A 15,950-nucleotide genomic window follows, 5' to 3' on the forward strand; every position below is an offset into this window, starting at 1 on the left:
TGAGTGCTGTTAGTGATTCGCATCCCAACTTTACACATAATTCCGAACTGTTACACGACGTTTTCTCGCTGACACAAAATGTCGAAAAGAAAACTAGTTTATCGCTTACTACGTATTCGCTGTTCATGCCGTAAAACTGCAACGTCACGGATGACCTTTTAATTTATTGCTTCTTTACTACTAACTCTACTTGCAACACACTTTTCAGACAGTGTTCTCATCTACGACGGGGAGTTCTTGCAGAAAGATGTCATTATACGACTTCTAGTTCAGGAGACAAAGTGTTATAAGCACTGAGATGCAGCAGAATGAGCCATATCATGCATTGCATTTTAAATTCATACCTCGTTAATGCAAATTCTATTCGCAACATACACTACTGGCCATTAAAATTGCTACACCACGAAGATCACGTGCTACATACGCGAAATTTAACAGACAGGAAGAAGATGCTGTTATATGCAAATGATTACCTTTTCAGAGCATTCACACAAGATTGCCACTGGTGGCGACATCTACAACGTGCTGACACGAGGAAAGTTTCCAACCGATTTCTTATACACCAACAGCAGTTGACCGGCGTTGCCTGGTAAAACGTTGCCGTGTAAGCAGGAGAAATGCGTACCATCACGTTTCCGACTTTGATAAAGGTCGGTTTGTACCCTATCGCGATTGCGGTTTATCGTATCGCGCCATTGGTGCTCGCGTTGGTTGAAATCCAATGACTGTTAGCAGAATATGGAATCGGTGGGTTCAGGAGGGAAATAAGGAACGCCGTGCTGGATCCCAACGGCCTCGTATCACTAGCAGTCGAAATGACAGGCATCTTATCCGTATGGCTGTAACCGATCGTGCAGCCACGTCTCGACCCCTGACACAACAGCTGGGGACGTTTGCAAGACAGCAACCATCTGCACGAACAGTTCGACAACATTTGCAGCAGCACGGACTCAGCTCGGAGACCATGGCTGCGGTTACCCTTGACGGTGCATCACAGACAGGAGCGCCTGCGACGGTGTACTCAACGACGAACCTGGGTGCAGGAATGGCAAAACGTCATTTTTTCGGATGAATCCTGGTTCTGTTTACAGCACGATGATGGTCCCATCCGTGTTTGGCGACATCGCGGTCAACGTACATTGGAAGCGTGTATTCGTCATCGCCATACTGATGTATCAACCGGCGTGATGGTATGGGGTGGCATTCCTTACACGTCTCGGTCACCTCTTGTTCACATTGACGGCACTTTGAACAGTGGACGTTACATTTCAGATGTGGTACGACCCGTGGCTGTACCCTTCATTCGATCGCTCCGATACCGTACATTTCAGCAGGATAATGCGCGACCGTATGTTGCATGTCCTGTATTGGCCTTTCTGGATACAGAAAATGTTCGACTGCTGCCCCAGCCAGCACATTCTCCAGATCTCTCACCAATTGAAAACGTCTGGTCAATGGTGGCCGAGCAACTGGCTTGGCACAATACGCCAGTCACTACGCTTGATGAACTGTGGTATAGTGTTGAAGCTGCATAGGCAGCTGTACCTGTACACACCATCCAAGCTCTGTTTGACTATGCCCAGGCGTATCGAGGCCTTTATTACGGCCAGAGGTGGTTGTTGTGGGTACTGATTTCTCAGGATCTACGCACCCAAATTGCGTGAAAATGTAATCACATGTCAGTTCTAGCATAACCTATTTGTCGAATGAATACCCGTTTATCACCTGCATTTCTTATTGGTGTAGAAATTATAATGGCCAGTAGCAACGTAGAAACCAAAGTGTAGGGCGAAATTCGCTAGGGGTGCAGATGACGCATCTACATCTGCGTCACAGTCCGCAAGCCACCTAACGGTGTGTGGCAGAGGGTACCTTCGGTACCACTATCTGATCTCTGCAACCCTGTTCCACTCGCCAATAGTCCGTGGGAAGAATGATTGTCGGTAAGTCTCTATACTGGTTCTAATTTCTCGAATTTTCTCCTCGTGGTCAATACGCGAGATGTATGTGGGGGCGATGGCGATGGGGAGGGGCGGGGGGGGGGGGGGTGGAAGCCGCGGTGGCGCGCGACTGCTACGGTCGTAGGTTCGAATCCTGCCTCTGGCATGGATGTGTGTATGTCCTTGGTTAGTTAGGTTTCAGTAGTTTTATGATTTAGGGGACTGATGACCTCAGATGTTAAGTCCCTTAGTGCTGAGAGCCATCTGAACCATTTTATGTGGGGGGAAGTATTATGATGTCCGCCTACTCCTGAAAAGTACTGCCCCAAAATTTCTGTAGTAAATCTCTCCGTGATGCACAACGCCTTGCAACGACTGCCAGTGGAGTCTGTTTAGCCTCTCCGTAACGCTCTCTCGCCAGCTAAACGATCCCGTGACGTAACGCGCCGCTCTTCGTTGGACTTCTCTACCTCCTCCATCAGTCCTAACTGATAGGAATCCCAGATAGATGAACAATACTCAAGAATCGGACGAAGAAGCGCCTTATAAGCCACTTCTTTCGTGGATGAGTTACATTTCCTCAAGATTCTTCCGATGAATTTGAGTCTGCTTTTCCCACTATCTGTTTTATATGCTCATTCCATTTAAGGTCGCTCTGGATAGTTACGCCTGGATATTTTACGGCAGACGCTTTCTCCAGCTGTTTGTCATCAATAGTATAGCTGTACAGCAGTGGATTTTTTTCTATGTATGCCCAATATATTACACTTATTTACGTACACGGCCAACTGCTAGAGTCTACGCCATTCATCAATTCTTTGGAGGTCGTTCTGCAAAGTCTTACATCTTCTGGCATTGCTAATTTGGTATACACAACTGCATCATCTGCGTAGGCGTAAAGAGTACCCGACGCTTTCTACAAGATCATTTACATATATTGTAAACAGCAACGGTCCTATCTCACTTTTCTGTGGTACTCCGGATATTAGCATTGCATCTGTCGATTTTGTTCCGTTTAAGGTGCCATGTTGAGTTCTATCTGCAAGAAAGTCTTGAATTCAACCACGGGTCTGCTCCGATACTCCGTAAGCTCATATTTTTTTTTTTCATTAAACGACAATGCGGGATGGCATCAAACGCCTTACTGAAATCAAGGAACACCGCATCAGCCTGAGCGCCACTGCTCTATGGATCTCATGGAGGAACAGAGCGAGCTGAGTTTCGCAGGATCTCTGTTTGCGGAATCCGTGTTGATTTTTATAGAGGAGCCCTTCATTTTCCAAGAACGTCATAATTGTTGGGCATAAAACATGTTCCATAACTCTACAACAGACTGACGTCAGCGATATAGGTCTATAATAGTGAGGATCTGTCTCGTTGTTGCTGTTGTGGTCTTCAGTCCTGAGACTGGTTTGATGCAGCTCTCCATGCTACTCTATCCTGTGCAAGCTTCTTCATCTCGCAGTACTTACTGAAACCTACATCCTTCTGAATCTACTTAGTGTATTCATCTCTTGGTCTACGATTGTTACCCTCCACGCTGCCCTCCAGTACTAAGTTGGTGATCCCTTGATGCCTCAGAACATGTCCTACCAACCGATCCCTTCTTCTAGTCAAGTTGTGCCACAAACTCCTCTTCTCCACAATTCTATTCAATACCTCCTCATTAGTTATGTGATCTACTCACCTAATCTTCAGCATTCTTCTGTAGTACCACATTTCGAAAGCTTCTATTCTCTTCTTGTCTAAACTATTTATCGTCCATGTTTCACTTCCATACATGGCTACCCCCCATGCAAATACTTTGAGAAGCGACTTCCTGACACTTAAATCTACACTCGATGTTAACAAATTTCTTCAGAAACGCTTTCCTTGCCATTGTCGGTCTACATTTTATATCCTCCCTACTTCGACCATCACCAGTTAATTTGCTCCCCAAATAGCAAAACTCCTATACTACTTTAAGTGTCTCATTTCCTAATCTAATTCCCGCAGCATCACCCGACTTAATTTGACTACATTCCATTATCCTCGTTTTGATTTTGTTGATGTTCATCTTATATCCCCTTTTCAAGGCACTGTTCATTCCGTTCAACTGCTCTTCCAAGTCCTTTGCTGTCTCTGACAGAATTACAATGTCACCGGCGAACCTTAAAGTTTTTATTTCTTCTCCATGGATTTTAATACCTACTCCGAATTTTTCTTTTGTTTCCTTTACTGCTTGCTCAATATACAGATTGAATAACATCGGGGAGAGGCTACAACCCTGTCTCACTCCTTTCCCAACCACTGCATCCCTTTCACACCCCTCGACTCTTATAACTGCCATCTGGTTTCTGTAAAAATTGTAAATAGCCTTTCGCTCCCTGTATTTTATCCCTGCCACGTTCAGAATTTGAAAGAGAGTATTCCAGTCAACATTGTCAAAAGCTTTCTCTAGGTCTACAAATGCTAGAAACGTAGGTTTGACTTTCCTTAATCTTCCTTCTAAGATAAGTCGTAAGGTCAGTATTGCCTCACGTGTTCCAATATTTCTACGGAATCCAAACTGATCTTCCCCGAGTCCGACTTCTACCAGCTTTTCCATTCGTCTGTAAACAATTGGTGTTAGTATTGTGCAGCCGTTGCTTATTAAACTGATAGTGTTACGCCTTTCTTAAAGACGCCATTGACCTGCGCCTTTTTCCAGTCGTTGGGTACCTTTCGTTGCTCATGCGATCTACGTTAGATTACTGGTAGAAAGGGAGCAAGTTCTTGCGCGTAGTCTTTATAGAATCTTATAGGTATCTCATCTAATTCTGAAGCCTTTCCACTACTAAACGATTGTAGCTGCATTTCAGTTCTGCGATCGGTTATCTCAATACCTGCCATTTCGATGTTCGTGCGACGATTGAAATGCAGGACAGTATTACCACCTTCCGCGATGAAAACACTTCGGAAGACCGAATTCAGTAGTTCGGCCTTCTCTCTGTGTACACGCATGTGTACGGATATGTATTAAGCACAAATGATATTTATTGACACGTGCATATGTTGGCAAAGCTGCAGACATAAAGCTCCTGGATATAATTCAGTCACATTTGGTACTCGTATTACTTCCTGCCTTGGAAGAAATGCTGTGTGGTCAGAAGCAGCAAACTACAATTGTGGGGGGAAGGGGGAGGGATAGGGGGGGATAACGTGAAGCGAGAGGTGAGGGAAGAGAAGATGGACATACGATGGCAGGGAAGAGAAGGACACGGATAGAGACAGGATGAGATGGATACAGGGAGGGTGGGGGGGAATGGGGGAAGAGGAGGAGATGCACAGAGCAAAGGGAGAGAAGTAATTGGCCAAAGACAGGTGGAGGAGGTATTGTACGGGAAAAGGGAGTATGAGCAGATGGGCAGTGAGAGGCAAAAGGGAGAGATGGACAGAGTCAGGAAAGAGGGGGAGGCGGACAGAGAGAGATAGAGGATTAAACGTACGGAGAGAGGGAGGGGAAGGAGTTGAACAGCCAGAAACGAGAGGGCGAGATGCGTTTTTCGATTATATCACAGACAGGCCAGACATATTTTAAAATTTCGACATGCACTTGAGATTGGCTGTAAAGTCGAAATCATGATTTACACACACAGTGGTTACGGTTACTACAAGCCACACCACAAGTTGGGAAACGGGGCCAAATTTCTAGTAGTTTACTGTCGAGTTGAGATTTTCACACACAAATGTTTCATTCATATCTTACGGAAACTAGCAGTACGGCAATAAACAGCCTGTTAAACACGCCGCTAACGGCAATCAAGTAATTTATAGCAATACAACAGTTTAAAAAAATTTAAAGAACATTAGTAAACAGGCTACAGAGCTTTATTAACAAAGTACGGTGAGGAAGTGAAGCTACCAACACCGCCAATAACAAAAATCATAAGTCTCAGCAAACACACGATTACTGGCAATACAGGAATGGAAGAATAAAAAAAGGTTTTAAACAAAAGTGTCCTGGAATATCATTAGAACATAACAGATATTACGGACGTGTAAGGCGGCCGCTAATCACCCACTCAGGGATGCTCAGGGTAGGCAGAATACTGAGCAATTTAAATACGCCCGCAAACACAATTGCCACTCTCAGGCTGGTCACTGCACCGACTTTTAGCCAGCGAAAACTTGTTAGAAGATGGCTTAACTTGCCGACAGAATTAGAGATTACTTTGTGCAAGGAAACATTACACCACACAGTCCTGAATGAGCGACCACATGATCAACCAACAAGAAGCATGAATTTACTCATAACCCACGACAGAATAGCGAAACAATTAAACTGCCAAAACTACACCTCCCATCGGGCAGTAACGAGAGGAGGAGGAAAGATCACTGTCTTCAATTACACCGGTGCCAGGGACAGGAAACCCGGTCGCCGGAGGCCACAAGGCAGAAGAGGCGCTGGTTACATAAAATTATTACTTAATGATTAAACCTTCCACGAACTTAATTTGTAATTACGCTCGAACAGGCAGTACACGACTTCCGATGGCAAGGATGCACACATCCGACCGCGCACGCGTCGCCAGTGTACCCGACACGCCACGGTCACGCGACTACACGCTCTGTCACCGGAGTTCACGTCTTCTCTGCAACGTTGACGGGTAGTGACCGCTCCTTTATGTTAGGTGTCTCCTTTTGAACTCCAGTGTTGAAACGGAGGATTTAAAAATGCTTGTTAACGTCCCACCAAGGCGAAATGAACAGCAACTACTCGTGGGGCGATTCTGTATACAACCAACACGCGGGGAGCTTTCCGTCAACTCGACTCGTTACACACAACCGACATACATCACGTGGCGACTCGGTACAACCGACCACACTGCTTCACGCTGGAGAGCCACACTGCCCTCCCGTGTCCACCACACTCTCTCTGCGCGCAACGCCCCTACTTCCGCGCCACCACACGAGGTTACAACCGGTCAAAGATCTCACTTCCTCCATAACAGTTTCCCGGAAGCAAAACGCCGATATCGATAGCAGAGGGAAAAGACAACCAAGCAGTCACTTAATGACAGGCAACATATCAAGCTAACATGTCAGGGGAAGAAAAGGAAAACCAGTGCAATCTAAATACAAGGTGTAGCACGAGTCGATACACGGTTCAATGATGGCGTAAAATAATAAAGAATTAGTAGTCGAACTGCAAAAATTTCTTTAAAATAATAATAATTATTAATACATCAGAGAACTCGAAAACAAAAAGAGGTTTCTTTTACTAGAAATATCGCAACAACCTTTTGTGACAATCTCACCGACAAAAGAGGTGATGTGTATTAGAATTAGTACGACCATTTCTCGGCAGGCAGCAGCGCTGTTCCAGGCAAAAAGATATACAACGGCCACATTTCTCGTTCTCACCACTCTACCACGCCTTCGTCTAATGACCTTACTATTAATTTGTAACCTACATAGATTAGTATGATCTTTTAATTAATAACGACTGCAGCATGAGAGACAGTCACAAATGTTTACTAAATGTTTTGAAAGTAATTTTTTTCTACTCATTCCACTGCATTACAACAGCCATACTTTGATTTCGTATTACTTGCTACAAACATATACTTTGTACCACATATGAAGATGACCGTCTTTAAAATGCGCATTGACGAATCCATGTTATCTCCTTTTGTCATTTATACTAGAGCAGCAGATCGATGCTAGTTCCGCACACTCTTGAGTTGCCAACAAACGTAAAAATACACTGATGGAGTAAAAATCGCAACGCCAAAAAAAGTAGTGCACAGTAATGAAATTTGGGGTATACATTCGTGTAGGTAACATACACTACTGCCCATTAAAATTGCTACACCAAGAAGAAATGCAGATGATAAACGGATATTCATTGGACAAATACATTATACTAGAACGGACATGTGATTACATTTTCACGCAATTTCGGTGCATAGATCCTGAGAAATCTGTACCCAGAACAACCACCTCTGGCCGTAATAACGGCCTTGATACGCATAGGCATTGTGTCAAATAGACCTTAGATGGCGTGTACAGGTACAGCTCGCCATGCAGCTTCAACACGATACCACAGTTCATCAAAAGTAGTGACTGGCGTATTGTGACGAGGCAGTTGCTCGGCCACCATTGACCACGTGTTTTCAGTTGGTGAGAGATCTGGAGAATGTGCTGGCCAGGGCAGCAGTCGAACATTTTCTGTATCCAGAATGGCCTTTACAAGACCTGCAACATGCGGTCGTGCATTATCCTTCTGAAATGTAGGGTTTCGCAGGGATCGAATGAAGGGTAGAGCCACGGGTCGCAACACATCAGAAATGTAACGTCCACTGTTCAAAGTGCCGTCAATGCGAACAAGAGGTGACCGAGACGTGTAACCAATGGCACCCCATACCATCACGCCGGGTGATAAGCCAGTACGGCGATGACGAATACACGCATCCAATGTGCGTTCACCGCGATGTCGCCAAACACGGATGCGACCATCATGATGCTGTAAACAGAACTTGGATTCATCCGAAAAAATGACGTTCTGCCATTCGTGCACCCAGGTTCGTTGTTGAGTACACCATCGCAGGCGCTCCTGTCTGTGATGCAGCGTCAAGGATACCCGCAGCCATCGTCTCCGAGCTGATAGTCCATACTGCTGCAAACGTCGTCGCAATGTTCGTGCAGATGGTTGTTGTCTTGCAGGCGTGCCCATCTGTTGACTCAGGGATCGAGACGTGGCTACACGATCCGTTACAGCCATTCGGATAAGATGCCTGTCATCTCGACTGCTAGTTATTTGAGGCCGTTGGGATCCAGCATGGCGTTCCGTATTACCCTCCTGAACCCACCGATTCCATATTCTGCTAACAGTCATTGGATCTCGACCTACGCGTACAGCAATGTCGCGATACGATAAACCGCAATCGCGATAGGCTACGATCCGACCTTTATGAAAGTCGGAAACGTGATGGTACGCATTTCTCCTCCGTACACGAGGCATCACAACAACGTTTCACCAGGCAACGCCGGTCAACTGCTGTTTATGTATGAGAAATCGGTTGGAGACTTTCCTCATGTCAGCACGTTTTAGGTGACGCCACCGTCGCCAACCTTGTGTGAATGCTCTGAAAATCTAATCATTTGCATATCACAGCATCTTCTTCCTGTCGGTTAAATTTCGCGTCTGCAGCACGTCATCTTCGTGGTGTAGCAATTTTAATGACCGGTAGTGTATTTAAGCAATTAACATTGGAGGATAACAGGAAAACGTGAGCACGAGATAAGCCACTGCAACTGTAAATTACTGCCACAATAATGACCTGTATAACCGCCAGAATATTGAATGCAAGCAAACGTGCATGCATTTTGTTGTACAGGAAATTGGAAATTTGTGGTAAGGTCTTATGGGACCGAACTGCTGAGGTCATCTGTCCCTATGCCTACAGACTACTTAATCTAACTTAAACTAGCTTACGCTATAGACAACGCAGACACCCATGCCTGAGGGAGGACTCGAACGTCCGACGTGGGGAGCCTTACGTACCGTGAAAAGACCTCTCAGATGGCGCGGCTACCCCGGGGGGCTTACAGTATTTAAAACTGACAGAATAATTACATTCGGTTCTTAGATATACAGTGTATGTGTTAGGAGAGCAGGACTGTATCCTTGTGTTACCCCTTTGCAATCCAAGAACTTCTGTCTTGATATAGGAATGTTTCATACTAAACGATTTTGACACAAAATTCGCTGATTGCGGCTCAAAATTTAGCTTTCGTCAGTCACCTCCAGATTGAAATAGAATAGCTTTCCTTCGAATAATCATCAGTGGGAGGTCTTTTAGAATTTTCTTTTAAGAAATCCAACTTCAGTAGCTGCAGTAGTTTTCTACGGTACAATTACACCGTTGAGGAGTAGACGTAGTTGACACACACTTAGTTAACATTCGGTTTACTTTAAGAATGTTGACACAATGGTCATACAAGTTCAAGACCTTATGTAGAACTGATATAGTTTTACATTTTCACTATCAAAGAGACTAGGCATTCTTCGGGTGTTTATTTAGAGCTTTGCGTTCACGCTCGTTCCATGCAGTGTCTCGCCTTCTGCCTATTGTATATGGCGCATTATCTCCTGAACTACGCATAAAAAGTGATATAATTATGCAGTTACGTTCAAAGCTATACCTCCTGAAATTTTCTGGGACATTAAACCTGTGTGCCGGACCGAGATCGAAATCCCGACCCTTGCCCGGGAAAGGCTGAGGTGCCGAGTTTGAGTCTCGGTCACGCACACAGTTTTAATCTGCCAGGAAGTTTCATATTAGCGTGCACTCTGCTGCAGAGTGAAAATTTCGTTCTATACCTGTTGATCTCAGCACAGAGTCCAAACTGCTTCACTATGTTGTTCTCTTTGTTGTGTAGGTTGGTGTGTCTATCGTCTGCACCGAGATGTCTGAGCAGCAGTATGGAGAGATCGTGCAAGAGGCCAGTAAAAATGGCGATGCAGAGGTAAGTCGAACTTAACAGCAAACGTCATCATTCCTGACAAAATGAAACACTTTATGCTGAGTGACCTCATTCGCTGCAAAATTAACTCGCTCATCATTTCTCTCTCATCACTGAAACATTTGTTTTGGCTGCACGGATTGTAGAACGTAAGACCAGCTTTGCTTACACAAAAAGTGAGGTCATGGTATGAACTTTGTAATGAACAGGTACATAGCCCAACCTTAAAAGTTAATAACGTCGTGATGAATATATTATAAACATTTACTAAATATACTGTACTACACTGCAGCATATGGAGTTAATAGGAAGTGAAAGGTTAAGCAGACCAGTTACACAGATATAATAAATTTCCAATGCAAATGCCGTTATTTGACAAAATATTCACATTTGGACTACAGGTAAATTAGTTTCATTTGCCATTTACACGTCATTTTCTGAAACATTAATATTACCCATTACGAACGTTTAAGAACCTGTGACTGTTTATTCAATATAAATGCAGGAAACTGCAGCCAGCCAACTTTTTGAATTACTAGTTTCTTCCATAAACCGGTTTTCGAACCTTTTCTGGCCATCTACAGATGGGGCACAGAGGATGTTCAACCTTCTGCTCACAGAGCCAGCAGCTAGTGTTACGCTATGAAAAACCCATCTAACCCCCTGTTTTCCATCAGAAGAATGGCCTGAAAAGGTTCGAAAAACGGTTCATGGACTAAAGAAGCACTTAAAAAAAGTGGCTAGTTGCAGTCTCGCGTATTTACATTTTGTAACAATTAAAAACCTTTCCATCACATTTTACAATAAAAAATTCCAATCTCAGGATCGCTTGTGAGTGCATTCGTTAGTGAGACATTGGCAGGCAGGCTCCTTACACAAGTGGTGCATGCATTTCACTGCAAATGGCGCTGGTTGACTCCAGCAGAAAGCAGCCATTACATCTCTCTGGTTGAGGTCCCGCTCGATTTCCAACAACTCCAGCTGATGATCAACACTTCTGAGAACAATCGAAGTCATTAGCGATCCCCCAGCAGATGTTGAAGTGCTTCAGATTAGGACTCATGATATTTTAAAAAATATCGAGAATTCGATACATCGATTTTTAGATCAGTTACCACTATCTGGCCACGATGATCGAAAAATGTGATTATATATATATATATATATATATATATATATATAAAGGAATGGAAATCGATGTACTGGCCTATATTGAGCAAGAAGTAAAGGAAACAAAAGAAAAGTTCGGAGTAGGCATTAAAACCCATGGAGAAGAAATAAAAAATCTGAGGTTCGCCAATGACATTGTAATTCTGTCAGAGACAGCAAAGGACTTACAAAAGCAGTTGAACGGAATGGACAGTGTCTTGAAAGGAGGGTATAAGATGAACATCAACAAAAGCGAAACGAGGATAATGGAATATAGTTGAATTAAGTCGGGTGATGCTGAGGGAATTGGATTAGGAAATGAGACACTTAAAGTAGTAACGGAGTTTTGCTATTTGGGGAGCAAAATAACTGATGATGGTCGAAGTAGAGAGGATATAAAATATAGACTGGCAATGGCAAGGAAAGCATTTCTGAAGAAGAGAAATTTGTTAACATCGAGTATAGATTTAAGTGTCATGAAGTCGTTTCTGAATGTATTTGTATGGAGTGTAGCCATGTATGGAAGTGAAACATTGACGATAAATAGTTTGGACAAGAAGAGAATAGAAGCTTTCGAAATGTCGAAATGTGGTGCTACAGAAGAATGTTGAAGATTAGATGGGTAGATCAGATAACTAATGAGGAGGTATTGAATTGGGGAGAAGAGGGGTTTGTGGCACAACTTGACTAGAAGAAGGGATCGGTTGGTAGGACATGTTCTGAGGCATGAAGGGATCACCAGTTTAGTACTGGAGGGCAGTGTGGAGGGTAAAAATCGTAGAGGGATACCAAGAGATGAATACACTAAGCAGATGCAGAAGGATATAGGTTGCAGTAAGTACTGGGAGATGAAGAAGCTTGCACAGAATAGAGTAGCATGGAGAGCTGCATCAAAGCAGTCTCAGGACTGAAGACCACAACAACAACAACAGGCCTCCAGTGTATCCCCCCCCCCCACCCCCCGCTGCTCCCCGATAACGTCTTATACCAGAAGAGTGTAATGCCAAGTCTTTGCGTAGTGAAATAATTATGGTGTACCACGCATGTTGGAAACGGTGTTTGCGCAGCAATCGCCGACACGTGTAACTGAAATTTCGATCTTAAATAATTTCATTTATCGTAAACGTTGTTTACGGATTTCCTACTACAGTACAAATAACTATTTAAAATATTTGCGCTAGCTACATTTTTTCAGGCGCGGCAAGACACGTTTTAGTAAGTTATTCCCGTTTTAGAGTGCTGTAGAGTTCTTCATAAGTTGAGCTCGAAAAGTAGTAAGACTCCTTCACACAGTGAAACTAAAAGTGTGCTCTACTAAGATTTCAAAAGAACTATTTCAAATATTTGCCAAAATTTGAAAAAAAAATATAAAATAAAAATATCCCACTCGGTATTGCCATTTCAGTATCAATATATCAGTGTATCGGGGGACATACGTCGCTGATATATATCGATATTCTTCGAGGATGGTATCGATATATAATATATCGACATTTTTGAACAGTGCAACCACAAATACAGCCTCGAAAACACACTGGCAAATCTCTCACCTACTATTGTGGAAAATCTTCTGTGATAGTGTTTATAAATTTTATTGGACAGTTGGGATTATTTCTCTCGTTAGTCATACTGTCACAGCATAATCACGATCCAGTCAAAATCTGAATGCAGGATCGTGAGTGAAGTGCAACGCTCAGCATGCAAATCACGTTTATTACGAACACAACGAACAGATACAACAGAACTGACTTCTTGGACAGAGAGTGATGCTGTTTATACAAAAATCAGATATTCCTGAATATACAGACATCAGAAATTTCTAGAATGGTCCAGAAGTGATAAATACTCGATACAAATAATTTATGATGGTTGAGTTTGAACCGGCGACCGACAGCACACAAACCGGGGACGCTAGCCGCTACAACACAATGCATGCAACACTGTTTGCTGTATTGTTCCATCACCTGGAGAAAAAGCGACCCAGAGTTTCAGAAATTCTCAATGGCGCTGACTACCGTACCGAAGTCGATCTGCGCCTCATAGTTGTAGCAGGGCTCCATCTACATCTACATACACACTCCGCAATCCACCATACGGTGCGTGGCGGAGGGTACGTCGTACCACAATTGGCATCTTCTCTCCCTGTTCCACTCCCAAACAGAACGAGGGAAAAATGACTGCCTATATGCCTCTGTACGAGCCCTAATCTCTCTTATCTTCGTGGTCTTTCCGCGAAATGTATGTTGGCGGTAGTAAAATTGTACTGCAGTCAGCCTCAAATGCTAGTTCTCCAAATTTCCTCAGTATCGATTCACGAAAAGAACGCCTCCTTTCCTCTAGAGACTCCCATCCGAGTTCCTGAAGCATTTCCGTAACACTCGCGTGATGATCAAACCTACCAGAAACAAATCTAGCAGCCCGCCTCTGAATTGCTTCTATGTCCTCCCTCAATCCGACCTGATAGGGATCCCAAACGCTCGAGCAGTACTCAAGAATAGGTCGTATTAGTGTTTTATAAGCGGTCTCCTTTACAGATGAACCACATCTTCCCAAAATTCTATCAATGAACCGAAGACGACCATCCGCCTTCCCCAGAGCTGCCATTGCATGCTTGTGCCGCTTCATATCGCTCTACAATGTTACGCCCAGATATTTAATCGACATGACTATGTCAAGCGCTACACTACTAATGGAGTATTCAAACATTACAGGATTCTTTTTCCTATTCATCTGCATTAATTTACATTTATCTATATTTAGAGTTAGCTGCCATTCTTTACACCAATCACAGATCCTGTCCAAGTCATCTTGTATCCTCCTTCAGTCACTCAACGACGACGCCTTCCCGTACACCACAGCATCATCAGCAAACAGCCGCACATTGCTATCCACCCTATCCAAAAGATCATCTATGGAGATCGAAAACAACAGCGGACCTACCACACTTCCCTGGGGCACTCCAAATGATACCCTCACTTCCGATGAACACTTACCATCGAGGACAACGTTGAGGATCCGTCCTCGATCTGAAGCGCATGGACAACTTCTCTGCACTTGTGTCTTCATGATGAAGGGCTAGATTCCTTGACGTAGTACGTGTGACGTCCTACAAGCGGCAGAGGATATGATTCGGTCGAAAGTAGTGCTTTAGTAACTTTTCCAGTAGTCCCACTTTTCGCACAGGCGCAGAAATCTGTAGTGCGTGGCTACTATAGTCCCCTGGTCCTTCTACTGGGCGTCTAGTATCCGTATGCAAGCCAGCTGCCATCGGTACTGGTGATGAGGTGTTTCATATAGTCATCCTGAATACCATCCACTTGAAACGACAGCAATGTATCAGTCGTTGCTTCGTTCTTGTGCTCGTGGAGCAGAAAGAATTGTGTGAAGCCTGTACTGTTTTCTTTGGCCGTGCTATAAATGAATGTCACGATGGGCAGAACTGCATCCAAACAAATTTGACGTCAATGTACAGCGAGAGTGTGTGTGCCGACATCTTATGAAAACATTGCGTGCGGCCATTCGTCTGTGGTGCCAGACAGTTTTCATACTGTTGGTGACGTCACAATGTGAAATTCGGGGCCAACGAGATATACGGACCCTGCAACGAACTTGTGACGTCATACTCGTCGGGTTCTCCGCCACTCTTCGGGAGCACTCGGCTCTCTGCAGGACCAACGAGGAATCATTTTGTGATTGGAAAAGTACCCGCTAAAAGCCTTAACTTTGAATTTAAGAACCTTCAACATCGCAGCACGTCAGCAATCGTTGGTTAATACGAGGGCGGTTCAGAAAGTAACCTCCGATTGGTCACAGTGCGGGTTGTGGGGGGAGTAGCGACGCCATCTGTGCGTTCACGCACTCAACAGGTCAGTCGGCATCAAGCCGTGGTCGAGTGAACGTCGTACCTGCGCTAGTTTAGTTTTTGTGGCAGTTTGAAATGTGTGCTGCAATAGAAAACCCCGCCAAATGTGAAGTGCGTGCTGTCATAAGGTTTTTTACAGCCAAAGGATATTCTGCAGCAGCTATTCATCGTGAGCTTTGTGCCATGTATGGACCAAGAGTTATGAGTGAAGGAGTTGTCCGTGAATGGGTACATTTATTTAAAAGTGGACGAGAAAACGTTCATGATGAAGAGAGGAGTGGTAGACCATCATTGGTGACTGACGAACTCGTTCAGACAGTTGATGCAAAAGTTCGTGAAAATCGACGTTTCTCAATGTCGGAGTTGTCTACTGGTTTTCCACAGATTTCTAAGACTCTCTTGTACGAGATAGTGACAGCAAGATTGGGTTACCGTAAGTTCTGTGCACGATGGGTGCCCAAAATTCTTACCGACCACCACAAAACTCAAAGAATGGCCTCTGCATTAGA

At 44.1% G+C, this 15,950-nt stretch overlaps 1 protein-coding gene across 1 annotated transcript in view; it reads left to right on the forward strand.

Annotated features, from left to right (window-relative positions):
* LOC126209970 (serine/threonine-protein phosphatase 6 regulatory ankyrin repeat subunit A-like) overlaps positions 1 to 15,950 on the forward strand; it is a 50,616-nt gene that overhangs the window by 8,246 nt on the left and 26,420 nt on the right. Inside the window, exon 2 of the mRNA XM_049939082.1 lies at positions 10,347 to 10,433. Coding sequence (XP_049795039.1) covers positions 10,347 to 10,433 — 87 coding nt within the window. The remainder of the gene's footprint in view (positions 1 to 10,346; positions 10,434 to 15,950) is intronic.

The sequence above is a fragment of the Schistocerca nitens genome, chromosome 10 (assembly GCF_023898315.1).
Source record: "Schistocerca nitens isolate TAMUIC-IGC-003100 chromosome 10, iqSchNite1.1, whole genome shotgun sequence".
Classification (NCBI taxonomy): Eukaryota; Metazoa; Arthropoda; class Insecta; order Orthoptera; family Acrididae; genus Schistocerca; species Schistocerca nitens.